General features: G+C 40.9%; 1 protein-coding gene across 1 annotated transcript in view; it reads left to right on the top strand.

The window, feature by feature from the left end:
• Positions 1-12,783, top strand: part of VPS13D (vacuolar protein sorting 13 homolog D) — a 217,108-nt gene that overhangs the window by 98,745 nt on the left and 105,580 nt on the right. Inside the window, exons 49-52 of the mRNA XM_080922046.1 lie at positions 18-144; positions 1,612-1,754; positions 9,187-9,317; positions 9,532-9,707. Coding sequence (XP_080778172.1) covers positions 18-144; positions 1,612-1,754; positions 9,187-9,317; positions 9,532-9,707 — 577 coding nt within the window. The remainder of the gene's footprint in view (positions 1-17; positions 145-1,611; positions 1,755-9,186; positions 9,318-9,531; positions 9,708-12,783) is intronic.

The raw sequence follows: 12,783 nt of genomic DNA, 5'->3' as shown, positions 1-12,783 counted from the left end.
TTTCCTCCTTCCTAAAGGGTTACCACTGATCTTCAGACAGGACAATGCAAAGACAGATGCTGCAGGCCAGTTTGAGGAGCATGAGTTGGCACGGAGTCTGAGCCCTCTCCTGTTCTGCTATGCTGACAAAGAACAGCCAAACCTGTAAGTGTGGCTATGTAGAGGAAAGGCAGTGAGCTAGCAGCAGTGGAGTATCAGCAAGGCCACAAGCTACCTGCTTAAGTAGAACTGTCCTGCAGCCCATGGTCCTGGCTTGGCAGCAGTGGAGTCCTAACAAAATAGGATTTAAAAAACAAAAACAACAACAACAACAACAACAACAACAACAACAAAAACCCTAAGTTATATGTTATTTGAAACTGAGAATAAACCATTTGTGAGTTTGTAATGAAAGGTAATTCCGTTTTATTTTATTTTATTTATTATTATTATTTTTTTAATTTATTTATTTTATGTATGTGAGTACACTGTCACTATCTTCAGACACACTAGAAGAGGACATCAGATCTTGTTACAGATGGTTGTGAGCCACCATGTGGTTGCTGGGAATTGAACTCTGGACCTTTAGGAAGAGCAGTCAGTGCTCTTAACCACTGAGCCATCTCTCCAGCCCAGTTCCGTTTTATTGAAATACAGCTTTTATTTTTTAACTGTGCCATGGAAGAGGAACTGGGCATTCCCTTCTCTTCTTGCCATCTCCCTTCTACTAGGAGCTCTGTGCCTTGGAGAGGAGTAGCATTAGGGAGAAGACAGTCTGTCCTTGGTGAAGTCAGCCTATGAACCCAGCTGAGGCTGTTTATGGGAGGTCTGTAAATCCCGAATGTGCTGTGGCACCATCTCAAAATTCATGGGAGTCTGTGGGTGGGAGTAGTACTTGTGAAGTTAGGTGAGGTCTCTTTAAGGCATGTAGGGACATTAATTGACTTTTGTTGGCCTTGGTATTCTGTTTTCCTCAGGAGTTTATAGGCCTGATCTAAAGATAATAGCGGTGTCCCATATCTCTAAACATTATAGGGTACTGCTGATTCCTTACATGAAGGTCCCCAGTTTACTACAATGGATGCGGATGTTTGTACCATAGCCAGTTTAAGTCTAAAGAAGGCTTGTGGTTAGTCAGAGTTCTGGCTGTTGGGAGGAGACACAGCCAGATGTGTGTGTGACACATCCAGGAGTTTCTCTTCTCGGAGACAAAGATGGTATTATCTGCCTAAGGCCAGGTTGTTTCTGTGGCAGAGCTGGAACACGTTCTGTAGTTGTTCCCAGGTTCAAGCTACCTCGTCAGTGCTCTACCGTTGTGATTACACTGGTTCCTGGACACACCTCCCAGCTGCCTCAGTTTACAATGTTTGCTTGGGGTTTAAGAAACAAGGTTGTAGCATGTGGCTGGCTCTCCAGTACTGGGATTTTCTCCCAAAGTGCTTAGCTGCAGTTCTCAGTCATTCCACACACTGCTGTGCTGTCGCTACCTCTGGAGTTAATTGTCTTGCTGTGCTTTGGGTTCACAGGTGAGGTAGAAAGTCATTGTGAGAGTCTAATCGGGTGGCAGCCACAGTGTTTTCTGGTTCAGAGTCTGTTGTGGAGGTTTCCATGTTTGCTCTCTTCTCACCACAGATGTACCATGAGAATTGGAAGAGGGATTCATCCGGAAGGCATGCCTGGCTGGTGTCAGGGCTTCTCCCTGGATGGTGGTAGTGGTGTCCGAGCTTTGAAAGTTATCCAGCAAGGAAACCGCCCAGGTCTCATCTACAACATTGGTGAGTTAAGTTTGGGACTGAGGGAGGACTGGACCATTGGCCAAAGACCCCAGGCCTCTATGAGTAAAGCAGCTATGCATGTTGGTCTGACAGCAAGTGCAGGCTGTCTGATCTGACTATGGTCACATATCTCTTCTCTGAATGCTAGATTGATGTCTACATAGGTATCTTCTCTGAAACACTCTTTAGGGGAATAATACAAATACTTAAAAACACTTCCATCCTCCAAGTGTTTCCACACATTAATTCAAACTTAGAAACCCTGAGCAGGTAAGAAGGTTTCATCTGGGACTGAAGTGGAGACTTTGACTGATAGTCCACATATGTCAGGCAGATAGAAAAGCAGAGAAGTCCAGAAGCAGGACATTGGTGTGTGAATTTGAGGCAGGAAATACAACCAAATGTGCCCAGGGATGTCATCAGAAGACCCCCAACTTGCTTGTTGTCTTCCTGTTTGTGGCAAGGAAGATTCTGTACCCATGTCCCTCAGAGCCACTTAAGGACACAGGGAACATTTCCTGAAGGTGCAAGATGAGTCGGATTTAACTATTCCCCAGGTTTAATATCTAGCAGTGTGTCTTTGTAGTAAGTCATTTCCAGGGACTTCACAGCCATATTTATGTAGACTAGAACTGCGTGGCTCTGTAGAGCTTTCGGTGGCTCTGGGAGTGCACTGCCCAGCACAGTAGCACTGGTTGCGTGCAGCACCTGAGTGCTAGTTCCTGAGAAACCAAGGGAGGCAGCAGCTTTTCATTTTAGTCAACTTTTTCAAAAGTTATTTTATTTTATTTGTATGGGTTTTGCATGCTTTATAGTGTGTGTACCATGTGTATATTTAGTGCCCAAGGAGGCCAGAAGAGGTCATAGGATTCTCTAGAACACTGTACAGTCTTGGTGTTGGTCTAGACAGTTTTGTAGGATAAAGAGCTATGATGGTCCAGTTTGTTCTGAATCCTGTAGAAAATGAGGTAGTTTAATCTTGAGGGTTTTAAAAAATATATTTATTCATTTGTTTATTGTGTGTGTGAGAGAGAGAGGGAGAGAGAGAGAGAGAGAGAGAGAGAGAGAGAGAGAGAGAGAGAGAGAGAGAGAGTATTTGAGCATACCCACATGTATTAGAACACAGTTTGCTAGAGTTTGGTTCTTTCCTTCCATCATGTGGGGCTTGGGAACTAGACTCAGGTTGTCAGTTGTGGAGGTAATCACGGATAGCTACGTAGCCATCTTGGCTGCTCTGCTTGAGGATTCTTGAGAGAGGAATTATCCAGGTGTAATTTCCTTAACTTGGGTTTGTATTCGTGCTCCCATTCAAGCTGCCTCCTTACCGTGGACATAAAGATCTTAAAAAGAAGCCATGTTTATTCGAGCTGAAGAAGAGTGTTCTCACATTTGCTGCTCCACCCCTTAAGTTGGCAAGGCTGCTTCATGCTGGGCTTGGCTTTCTGCTGGCTGTTTTGCTCTTAGTTTACCCAGATTGACTGCAAACTATATTCAGGACAGATTGGGGAAGGAAAAGGAATGAAAGTTACTCCTTTATCACAGCTCCTGAGAGCCAGAGTTGTAGCAGATAAGCCAGTGAAGCAGTGAGTACGCATGTAAATGTGCATACATGTGTAACCGTGTCTGCAAGGAGTAGCCCCGAAAGCGTGTGTAACCTTGCAGCATCTGTTAACATGTGTGCTAGGAGAGTTCTACACAGATCTGTCATCTGAGTTGTTTTTCCAAGTGAAGGTGCTGAAGGATGGGCTAAGATAAGGTCTTGGTCAGATTTGTTACATTTGTGTATGTGTTGTCCAGGCAGTCTGTGAACTCCTCGAGTTACAACCGGCTTTCTCTCAGGAATCTTTACAGCACATCCCACACAGAAAAGCTGGGGACACGCACCTTGAAAACAAAGGATTTTGTGTGTATTTTGATCTCAGCTCAATTTATTGGGGGGTCTACCAGGGCAAACTAGGATGAAGGGAAACACAAAACCCACCTTTTTCCAAAAATAGAGTGTCTGTGCTGCTTCTGGCTGCCTATTTGTACTTGCAAATTAAGCTCAGCTTTTGAAGTGCATTTTGTATTAGTTAAGATCTTCTAATTCTAATGCTATTGATTTCTGGTAACTAAAGTGTTTCTTTTTGTCCCTAAAGGAAAGTGGGTTGTGTGTCCCATCACCCTAGAGGTATGTGGTTTTTCTTAGGTAAGAGTTCCAGAGACACTTTGTAGAGACTGCTCAGTCTCTTGTAATCAGCTGACTTCTCAGTGTCTGTGGAACTGGGAGGGGTGCCAGCTCTAGGCCATGCCTGGGCTGAATCCAGACCTTGCCACCTACAACTGCATGACTGAGAGCAGGAAATTCCACTTCTCATGTCTTAGTTTCCTCATCTGTACAGCAGAAGTGATTGGATTAATGCTTTTATTCCAGAGAGGTATTACAGCAGTTAAGTGTGCAGTGACAGAGATGGCCTAGCGTGAGTGAAGGGGTCAGTGAATATCAGGCTATGGGTATAAATATTTTTAATTATTGTATAGCCAGAACTCAGCACAGTGCTTTGGACTTATTTTTTTGATTTGTATTTTTTTTTTTTTTTTTTTTGAAATTGTTGTCAGATTTTTACAAGGCAACTCAGTGTGACTTCAATTTTCTCTCTCTCTCTCTCTCTGTCTCTCTCTCTCTCTGTCTGTCTTTCTTTTTCTCTAGATATATTTTATTTACATTTAAAATGTTATCCCCTTGCCCAGTTTCCCTTCGTAAACTCCCTCTCCTCTTCCCCTCCCCTGCTACAATGGGGGTTCCCCCTCCCACCTCCCTGCCCTGACATATTTCCCTACACTGGGGCATCTAACCTTGGCAGGACCAAGGGCTTTTCTTCCTATTGATGCCCAACAAGGCCATCCTCTGCTACATATGCAGCTGGAGTCATGGGTCCCTCCATTTGTACTCTTTGGATAGTGGTTTAGTCCCTGGAGCTCTGGTTGGTTGGTATTGTTGTCCTTATGGGATTGCAACCCCCTTCAGCTCCTTTATTCCTTTCTTTAACTTCTCCATTAGGGACCCCGTTCTCGGTTCAATGGTTGGCTGTGAGCTTCCGCCTCTGTATTTGTCGTAATATGGCAGAGCCTCTCAGGAGACAGCTATATCAGGCTCCTGTCAGCATGTACTTCTTGATATTAGCAATATTGTTTTGGTTTGGTGGCTGTATATGGGATGGATTACTAGGTGAGGCAGTCTCTGGATGATCTTCTCTTCAGTCCCTGCTCCTCTATTTGTCCCTGTATTTCCTCCCATGAATATTTTGTTTTCCCTTCTAAGAATGACTGAGGCATCCACATTCTGGCCTTCCTTCCTTTTGAGCTTCATAAGGTCTGTGGATTGTTTCTTGTTATTCCAAGCTTTGGGGGCTGGTATCCACTTATCAGTGAGGACATACCATGTGACCATGTGTGTTCTTTTGTTACTGGGTTACATCCCTCAGGATGATGTTTTCTAGTTTCATCCATTTGCCTAAGAATTTTATAAAGTCATTGTTTTTAATAGCTGAGTAGTACTCCATTGTGTAAATGTACCACATTTTCTGTATCCACTCCTCTGTTGAAAGACATCTGGGTTTTTTCCAGCTTCTGGCTATTATAAATAAGGCTGCTATGTACATAGTGGACCGTCTTTCAGATATATACCCAGGAATAGTATGGCTGGGTCCTCAGGTAGTACTATGTCCAATTTTCTGAGGAACCTCCAGACTGATTTTCAGAGTGGTTGTACCAGCTTGCAACCCCACCAGCAGTGGAGACGTGTTTCTCTTTCTCCACATCCTTGCCAGCATCTTCTGTCACCTGAGTTTTTGATCTTAGTCATTCTGACTGGTATGAGGTGAAATCTCAGAGTTGTTTTGATTTGCATTTGATTTGATGACTAGGGATGTTGAACATTTCTTTAGGTGCTTCTCAGCCATTCGATATTCCTCAGTTGAGAATTCTCTGTTTATCTCTGCACCTTAATTTTTTAAATAGGGTTTTTGATTCTCTGGAGTCTAACTTTTTGAGTTCTTTGTGCATATTGGGCATTAGCCCTTTATCAGATGTAGGATTGGCAAAGGTCTTTTCTCATTCTGTTGGTTGTTATTTTCTCCTAATGACAGTTTCCTTTGCCTTACAGAAGCTTTGCAATTTCATGATGTCCCATTTGTCAATTCTTGATCTTAGAGCAAAAGCCAGTGGTGTTCTGTTCAGAAAAATTTCCCCAGTGCCCATGTGTTTGAGGCTCTTTCCCACTTTCTCTTCTATTAGTGTGAATATATCTGGTTTTATGTGGAGGTCCTTGATCCACTTGGACTTGAGCTTTGTACAGGGTGATAAAAATGGATCAATTTGCATTCTTCTACATGCTGACCTTCAGTTGGATCAGAACTATTTTTTGAAAATGTTGTCTTTTTTCCACTGAATGGTTTTAGCTCCTTTGTCAAAGATCAAGTGATTATAGGTGTGTGGGTTCATTTCTGGGTCTTCAATTATATTCAGTTGATCTACCTTCCTGTCTCTGTACCAATACCACACAGTTTTTATCACTATTGCTCTGTAATACAGCTTGAGGTCAGGAACAGTGATTTCCCTCACAAGTGCTTTCATTGTTGAGAATAGTTTGCACTATCTTGGGTTTTTGTTATCCCAAATGAATTTGCAAATTGTTCTTTCCAATTCTATGAAGAATTGAGTTGAAATTTTGATGGGGATTGCATTAAATTTCCCTAATTTTTAGCTCAGCCTGTTTATCCCTTGAGTAGAGGAAAGGTGCTGATTTGTTTGAGTTAATTTTATATCCAGCCACTTTGCTGAAGTTGTTTATCAGGTTTAGGAGTTCTCTGGTGGGATTTTTGGGATCACTTAAGTATACTATCATATCATCTGCAAATAGTGATGTTTTGACTTCTTCCTTTCTAATTTATAGCTCTTTGACCTCCTTTTGTTGTCTAATTGCTTTGGCTAGGACTTCAAGTTTTTAGTTTGATGTTGGTTTGCTGTGTATTGTTTTTACTATGTTTAGGTATAGGCCTCGAATTTCTGATCTTTCCAAGACTTTTAACATGAAGGGGTGTTGAATTTTGTCAAATGCTTTCTCAGCATCTAATGAGATAATCATGTGGTTTTATTTTTCTTAGAGTTTTTTTGTACAGTGGATTATGTTTATGGGTTTCCATATTTTGTACCATTTCTGCATCCCTGGAATGAAGCCTACTTGATCATGATGGATGATTTTGATGTGTTCTTGGATTCGGTTTGCAAGAATTTTGAGTATTTTTGTATCGGTATTCATGAGGGAAATTGGTCTGAAGTTTTCTTTCTTTGTTGGTTCTTCGTGTGGTTTGTGTATAAGCACAATTATGGCTTCATAGAAGGAACTGAGTAGTGTTTCTTTTGTTTCTATTTTGTGGAATTGTTTCGGAAGTATTGGTATTAGGTCTTCTGTGAAGATCTGATAGAATTCTGCACTAAACTCATCTGGTCCCAGGCCTTTTTTTTTTTTTTTTTTTTTTTTTTTTTTTTGGTTTGGGAGACTTTTGATGACTGCTTTTATTTCTTCAGGAGTTACGGGAATGTTTAGATAGTTTATCTGATCCTGATTTAACTCTAGGACCTGTTATCTGTCTAGAAAATTGTCCATTTCATTCAAATTTTTTAGTTTTGTTGAATGTAGGCTTTTGTAGTGGGATCTGATGATTTTTTGAATTTCTTCAGTTTCTGTTGTTATGTCTCTCTTTTCCTTTCTGATTTTTGTTAATTTGAATACTGTCTCTGTGCCTTCTGGTTAGTCTGGCTAAGGGTTTATCTATCCTGTTGATTTTCTCAAAGAACCAAACCCTAGTTTTGTTGATTCTTTGTATGGTACTTTTTGTTTCTACTTGGTTGATTTCAGCCCTGAGTTTGATTATTTCCTGTCATCTACTCCTCCTGGGTGCATTTGCTCTTGTTTTCCTCTTAGCACTGTTTTTGTGTCCCATAAGTTTAGGTATGTTGTGCCTTCATTTTTATTAAATTCTAAAAAGTCTTTAATTTCTTTCTTTATTTTTTCCTGGACCAAGTTATCATTGAGTAGAACATTATTCAGCTTATGTGTATGTGGGTTTTCCATTGTTTTTGTTGTCATTGAAGACCAGCCTTAGTCCATGGTGATCTGATAGGATGCATGGAAGTATTTCAGTCTTCTTGTATCTATTGAGGTCTGTTTTTTGACTGATTATGTGGTCAGTTTTGGAAAAGGTACCATGAGGTTCTGAGAATTAGGTATGTTCTTTTGTTTTAGGATGAAATGTTCTATAGATTAAATCCATTTAGTTCATGACTTCTGTTAATTTCTGTTTCCACGATCAGTCCATTGATGAGAGTGCAGTGTTGAAGTTTCCCACTGTTATTGTGTGAGGTGCAGTGTGTGCTTTGAGTTCTAGTAGAGTTTTTTAAATAAATGTTGGTGCCCTTGCATATGGAGCATAGACGGTCACAATTGAGAGTTCCATCTTGGTGGTTTTTTTTTTTTTTTTTTTTTTTTTGACGAGTATGAAATGTCCTCCCTTATCATTTTTGACAACTTTTGGTTGAAAGTCTGTTTTATTTTATATTAGAATGGCTGCTCCAGCCTATTTCTTGGACCATTTGCTTGTAAAATTGTTTTCCAGCCTTTTACTGTGAGATAGTGTCTGTCTTTTTCACTGAGGCGTGTTTCTTGTATGCAGCAAAATGTTGGATCCTTCTTATGTATCCAGTCTTTTAGTCTATGTCTTTTTATTGGGGAGTTGAGTCCATTGATGTTGAAATATATTGGGGACCAATGGTGGTTGTTTCCTGTTATTTTTGTTTTTAGAGGCGGAATTATGTTTGTGTGGTTGTCTTCTTTTGGGTTAGTTGAAAGAAGATTACTTTCTTGCACATGGATCTTTCTGAGTGCTCTGATTCACAAACAGCTAAGCTTTGTGTGATCAAACATTTGTGTGTCTTAGCTGCTGTTATAATGGTTTATTCGTGGTAAAGAAACTAGGAATTAAAAGGATATTGGAATTGCCCCTGAAACTTTTAAACATTTGTTTATTTTGTGTATGCATGTGCATTTGCCATAGTGCATGTGTGGAGGTCAGAGGACAAAGTGTAGGAGTCTGTTCTCTTTCTACATTTTGAGTTCCAGGGATCAAACTCAGGTTGTCAGACTTGGTGGCAAGCACCTGTAACCCCTTAGCTATCTTGCCAGCTCTGCTCCTCAAGACTTTCTAAAGTCTAAATGGGCACAAGGAACAATACATTGTGAACAATTGGTATTTCCATTTCAAGCTTCATACCTTCTCCAGGTATCATGCTTGTTTGATCAGAAGAACTAAAGAGTTATGAAAGCTAGTCATTTTTGTCAGACCAATAAATTTCTGTCATGATTAATCAATGAAATGGTTTTTGTCATTTGTAGGCATTGATGTCAAGAAAGGCCGAGGTCGCTATATTGACACTTGCATGGTCATCTTTGCCCCTCGTTACCTGTTAGATAATAAATCATCTCACAAGCTTGCATTTGCACAAAGGGAATTTGCCCGGGGACAGGTAAGCAGTTTGCTTGACAAATGGGCAGAGCTTGTTTAGTAACATGGAATTTAATGTCGAGGCTTGTTTCTCATCAAGAGTGTAATTTAGTGTTGTGAGTGACCCAACAGGTCCTTTGTAGGATAAGGCTCAGAGTAGGCACTTGGCAAGAAAGGCATGTGACTTGTTCAGGTACTAAGTATACTCACTAAAGCTCATGATCTGTGTGTCTCAGGGAACAGCCAATCCCAGTGGCTACATTTCCACCTTGCCTGGATCTAGTGTGGTCTTCCACTGGCCTCGCAATGACTATGATCAGCTGCTGTGTGTCAGGTTGATGGACGTTCCCAATTGTATTTGGTCTGGAGGCTTTGAAGTCAATAAGAATAATTCCTTCCATATCAACATGAGGTAAGTCTGAGGCTTGAAAGAGACAAACATAGCTTTGTTTGAAGCACATTGATTTTGTGTACACACACACACACACACACACACACACACACAAAGTGGACTTGTGAAATTATGGTTTAGATAGAGTTCTGAGAACTTGCAAAATTTCAGGGAAGTGTGAGCATTTTGGTGCGATGAGTTATATTTGGTGGGAAGGTATTGGCGATTTTAAGTTATGAATAAATACAGGTGGTTTTCAGGGTATGTGAAATCCAGAGTGACTGAGTGTAACTCAGAGTGGCTGTCTCTGTATAGATTATACCACTGATGGTAACTCTGTTTATCTTGTGCATTTGAATGTTCTCTGTTGTTGTTCTGGTAAATTATCTGGTCTTCTGTTCTGGTTTCATTTCTGTAACTATGATAAAACACCCTGCCCCCCCCCCCAAAAAAAAACCAAACAAAAACAAAACAACTTGTGGAAGAAAGGGATTTATTTCAGTTTATACTTTCAGGTTACAATCCAAAATTGTGAAGAAGTTAAAGCTGAACCTCCAAATAGCTTGTCATACCATGTCCTCATGGCAGGGGGAGGGGGAAGAGAGAAATGAATGTGTGCGTGCTCACCTGCTTATTACATGTGCTTAGCTCTGTTTCCCCACTTCCTTATAGTTCAGGGGCCTCTGTTAGGTCTTCTCATATTGATTCACTAAATTAAGACAGTCCTCACAGAGGTAACTCAATATGAGACAATCCCTTAATCATTAGACTTTCTTTCCAAGTGATTTTTGGTTATGTTAAGTTGACAAGGCTAAATATCACATCTTCTTTGCTTTCCCCAATGAACCTCAGGTCCTTGTTAGAAAAATCAACCTCATTCAGGATGACTTAAATTTCTTCCTGTTTCTTCAAATGCTTTTGTTGTATTTTTTGCATTAACAGTTTAATATGCATGTGAGGTGAGCACTTTGCCACTGAGCATGTCCCTAGCCCCATCAAATGACAGCAGGAGTTTTTTAACCTTGAGAGTAAAGGTGTTTTGCTGGGTTGTTCAGCCTGACCTTGAACTTCTCAGCCATGGTGATCACCCTTACTGACCGTACCCTGGACCAGCCAGTGCACATTCACACTGCTGTACACCTGTGAGGGTCTCTGCAACCACCAGAGCCAACAGAGTAAGGATCCAAAGCAGGCGAGAAGGTAGTTTTGTTCAACACTACTTAATAGTTGGTATTGATTCAAATTACTTCTAAGTAATTTATTTTAGGCATATTGAAGTGCAGCACAATTTGGTGACAATTTTCCAGGTAATAATTAACTCAGCCTGTGTTCACAGTAAAGCTTAAGACATGACTATATCAAAACTCTTGTAAGGTACATATGACATCTTCCATAAAGATAGGTTTTGTAGATTGACAAGTTCGTGGTAACCGTCTGGGGGAAAAAGCTGGTGTGGCCTCAGCCACACAGATAGCGAAAAGGTCACTAGGCTTTCAGCCTTCTGGGCAAATAGCAGGTTATATGCAACCCTCCGTTTGAAGAACAGTCCTGTGTGTTCAACATTCCTGGTCTCCAAGTGCTTATCTGTAAGCACCAAGATCTTTATGTCTCTCACACACACCCCTTGGCCAGCCTTGCACACTCACTGTGCTGCATACCTTTGACCAGCCAGTACACACACAGATGCACACAGATGGCCGTGACAGTATTTTTATTCCCCTGGACTAGTTGTCTCCGACTCTTGCTGCCTCCGGCTGCTAACCTAGGCCTAGTCCTGGCTTCTTCTAAGGTCCATACAGTCTTCTCAGGCCTAGAATGTTTTTCGCCTCTGAAACTTCCTGCTGAATAAACTTACTTGTTCTTCTTTCTTAGCTCTGGCTACTTGGTTCATTGAACCTGTTTGGGCTAAATCTCCTCTTCAAATTGACTGATTCAATCTCTCTCAGCCTTTGACTGAATTGCTCTGCTTGGCCTCAAAGAAACTCTAGCAATCTGTTCTAATCTTCTGGCTCCTTCTCGTTCTCTTAGCTGTTCTTTCTTCACCTGTGTCTAACTTGTTCTCTCTTCAGTCTCCGTACAACTCTCCGGGTAAAACTGCATCCTCTTTCTTTGCACTGCTCCTCAAGTAGTTTCCCATTGCTCTCTGCTGTGAGAGTTGGGAATTTTCTACTCCTTCAAATCTTTCTCTGTTTCATCACTGTGTCTGCCACTAGGCATCACATGGCTGCTTCCTTCTACAGACTAACATCACCTTAAAGATAGGAGTGTCTGTATTCCAGCCAGAAGGATTAAAGGTGTGTACTAAGGGCTGAGCCGCACCACAACAAAAAACAAGTTGTTTCAGTAAATAACACAGTCTTGGAGTTCACAGTGTGATCAAATATCCTGGAATACAGGGATCCTCTAGAGGTCTCAACCTTCCTAATGCTATAGCCCTTGTGTTGTGGTGACTCCAGACCTTAAAATTATGTCTTTGCTAATTCATGACAGTAATTTTGCTACTGTAATGAATCATAATATAAATATCTCTCTTTTCTGATGGTCTTAGTAGATCCCCAAAGGGGTCATACCCACAGGTTGAGAACCACTGCTTCATCTCCTGTAAAATTCAGGCTCTATATCAATTAAATAACAACTCCCCATTTTCCTTTGTCTCAACCCTCGGCAGCCCCATTCTACATGGAAATTTGGCTACTCGAGAACATGTATTAGTGGAAACGTGTAGCATATCTCTTTTCCATTAACTATCTTCTTTTGCTTAGGATAATATCCTTTAAGGTTTATCTGTGTGGCATAGGTCAGCGTTTTCTTCCTTTTTAAGACTGAATAGCATCTCATCATATGTCTATTTCTATATTTTATCTATCTGCTGATGGTTCCACTTTTTGGTTCTTATTTTAAGCACAGATGCGCACATGTATGTATGTTCCATACCCTGGGTTCAGTTCTTTTGTGTCTAGACATGGTATATAATCACTAGATCATATGGTTTTCTTTCTTTGTTTGTTTGTTGATACAGGGTCTCACTCTGTATAACTTGCAATTTGCTATATAGATCAGACAGGCTTTGAACTTGTAGAGATCTGCTTGACTCTGA

This window comes from Micromys minutus, assembly GCF_963924665.1.
Source record: "Micromys minutus genome assembly, chromosome: 9".
Classification (NCBI taxonomy): Eukaryota; Metazoa; Chordata; class Mammalia; order Rodentia; family Muridae; genus Micromys; species Micromys minutus.
Note: the sequence above shows the minus strand (reverse complement) of the source record. Positions and strands in the feature narration are given on the sequence as shown.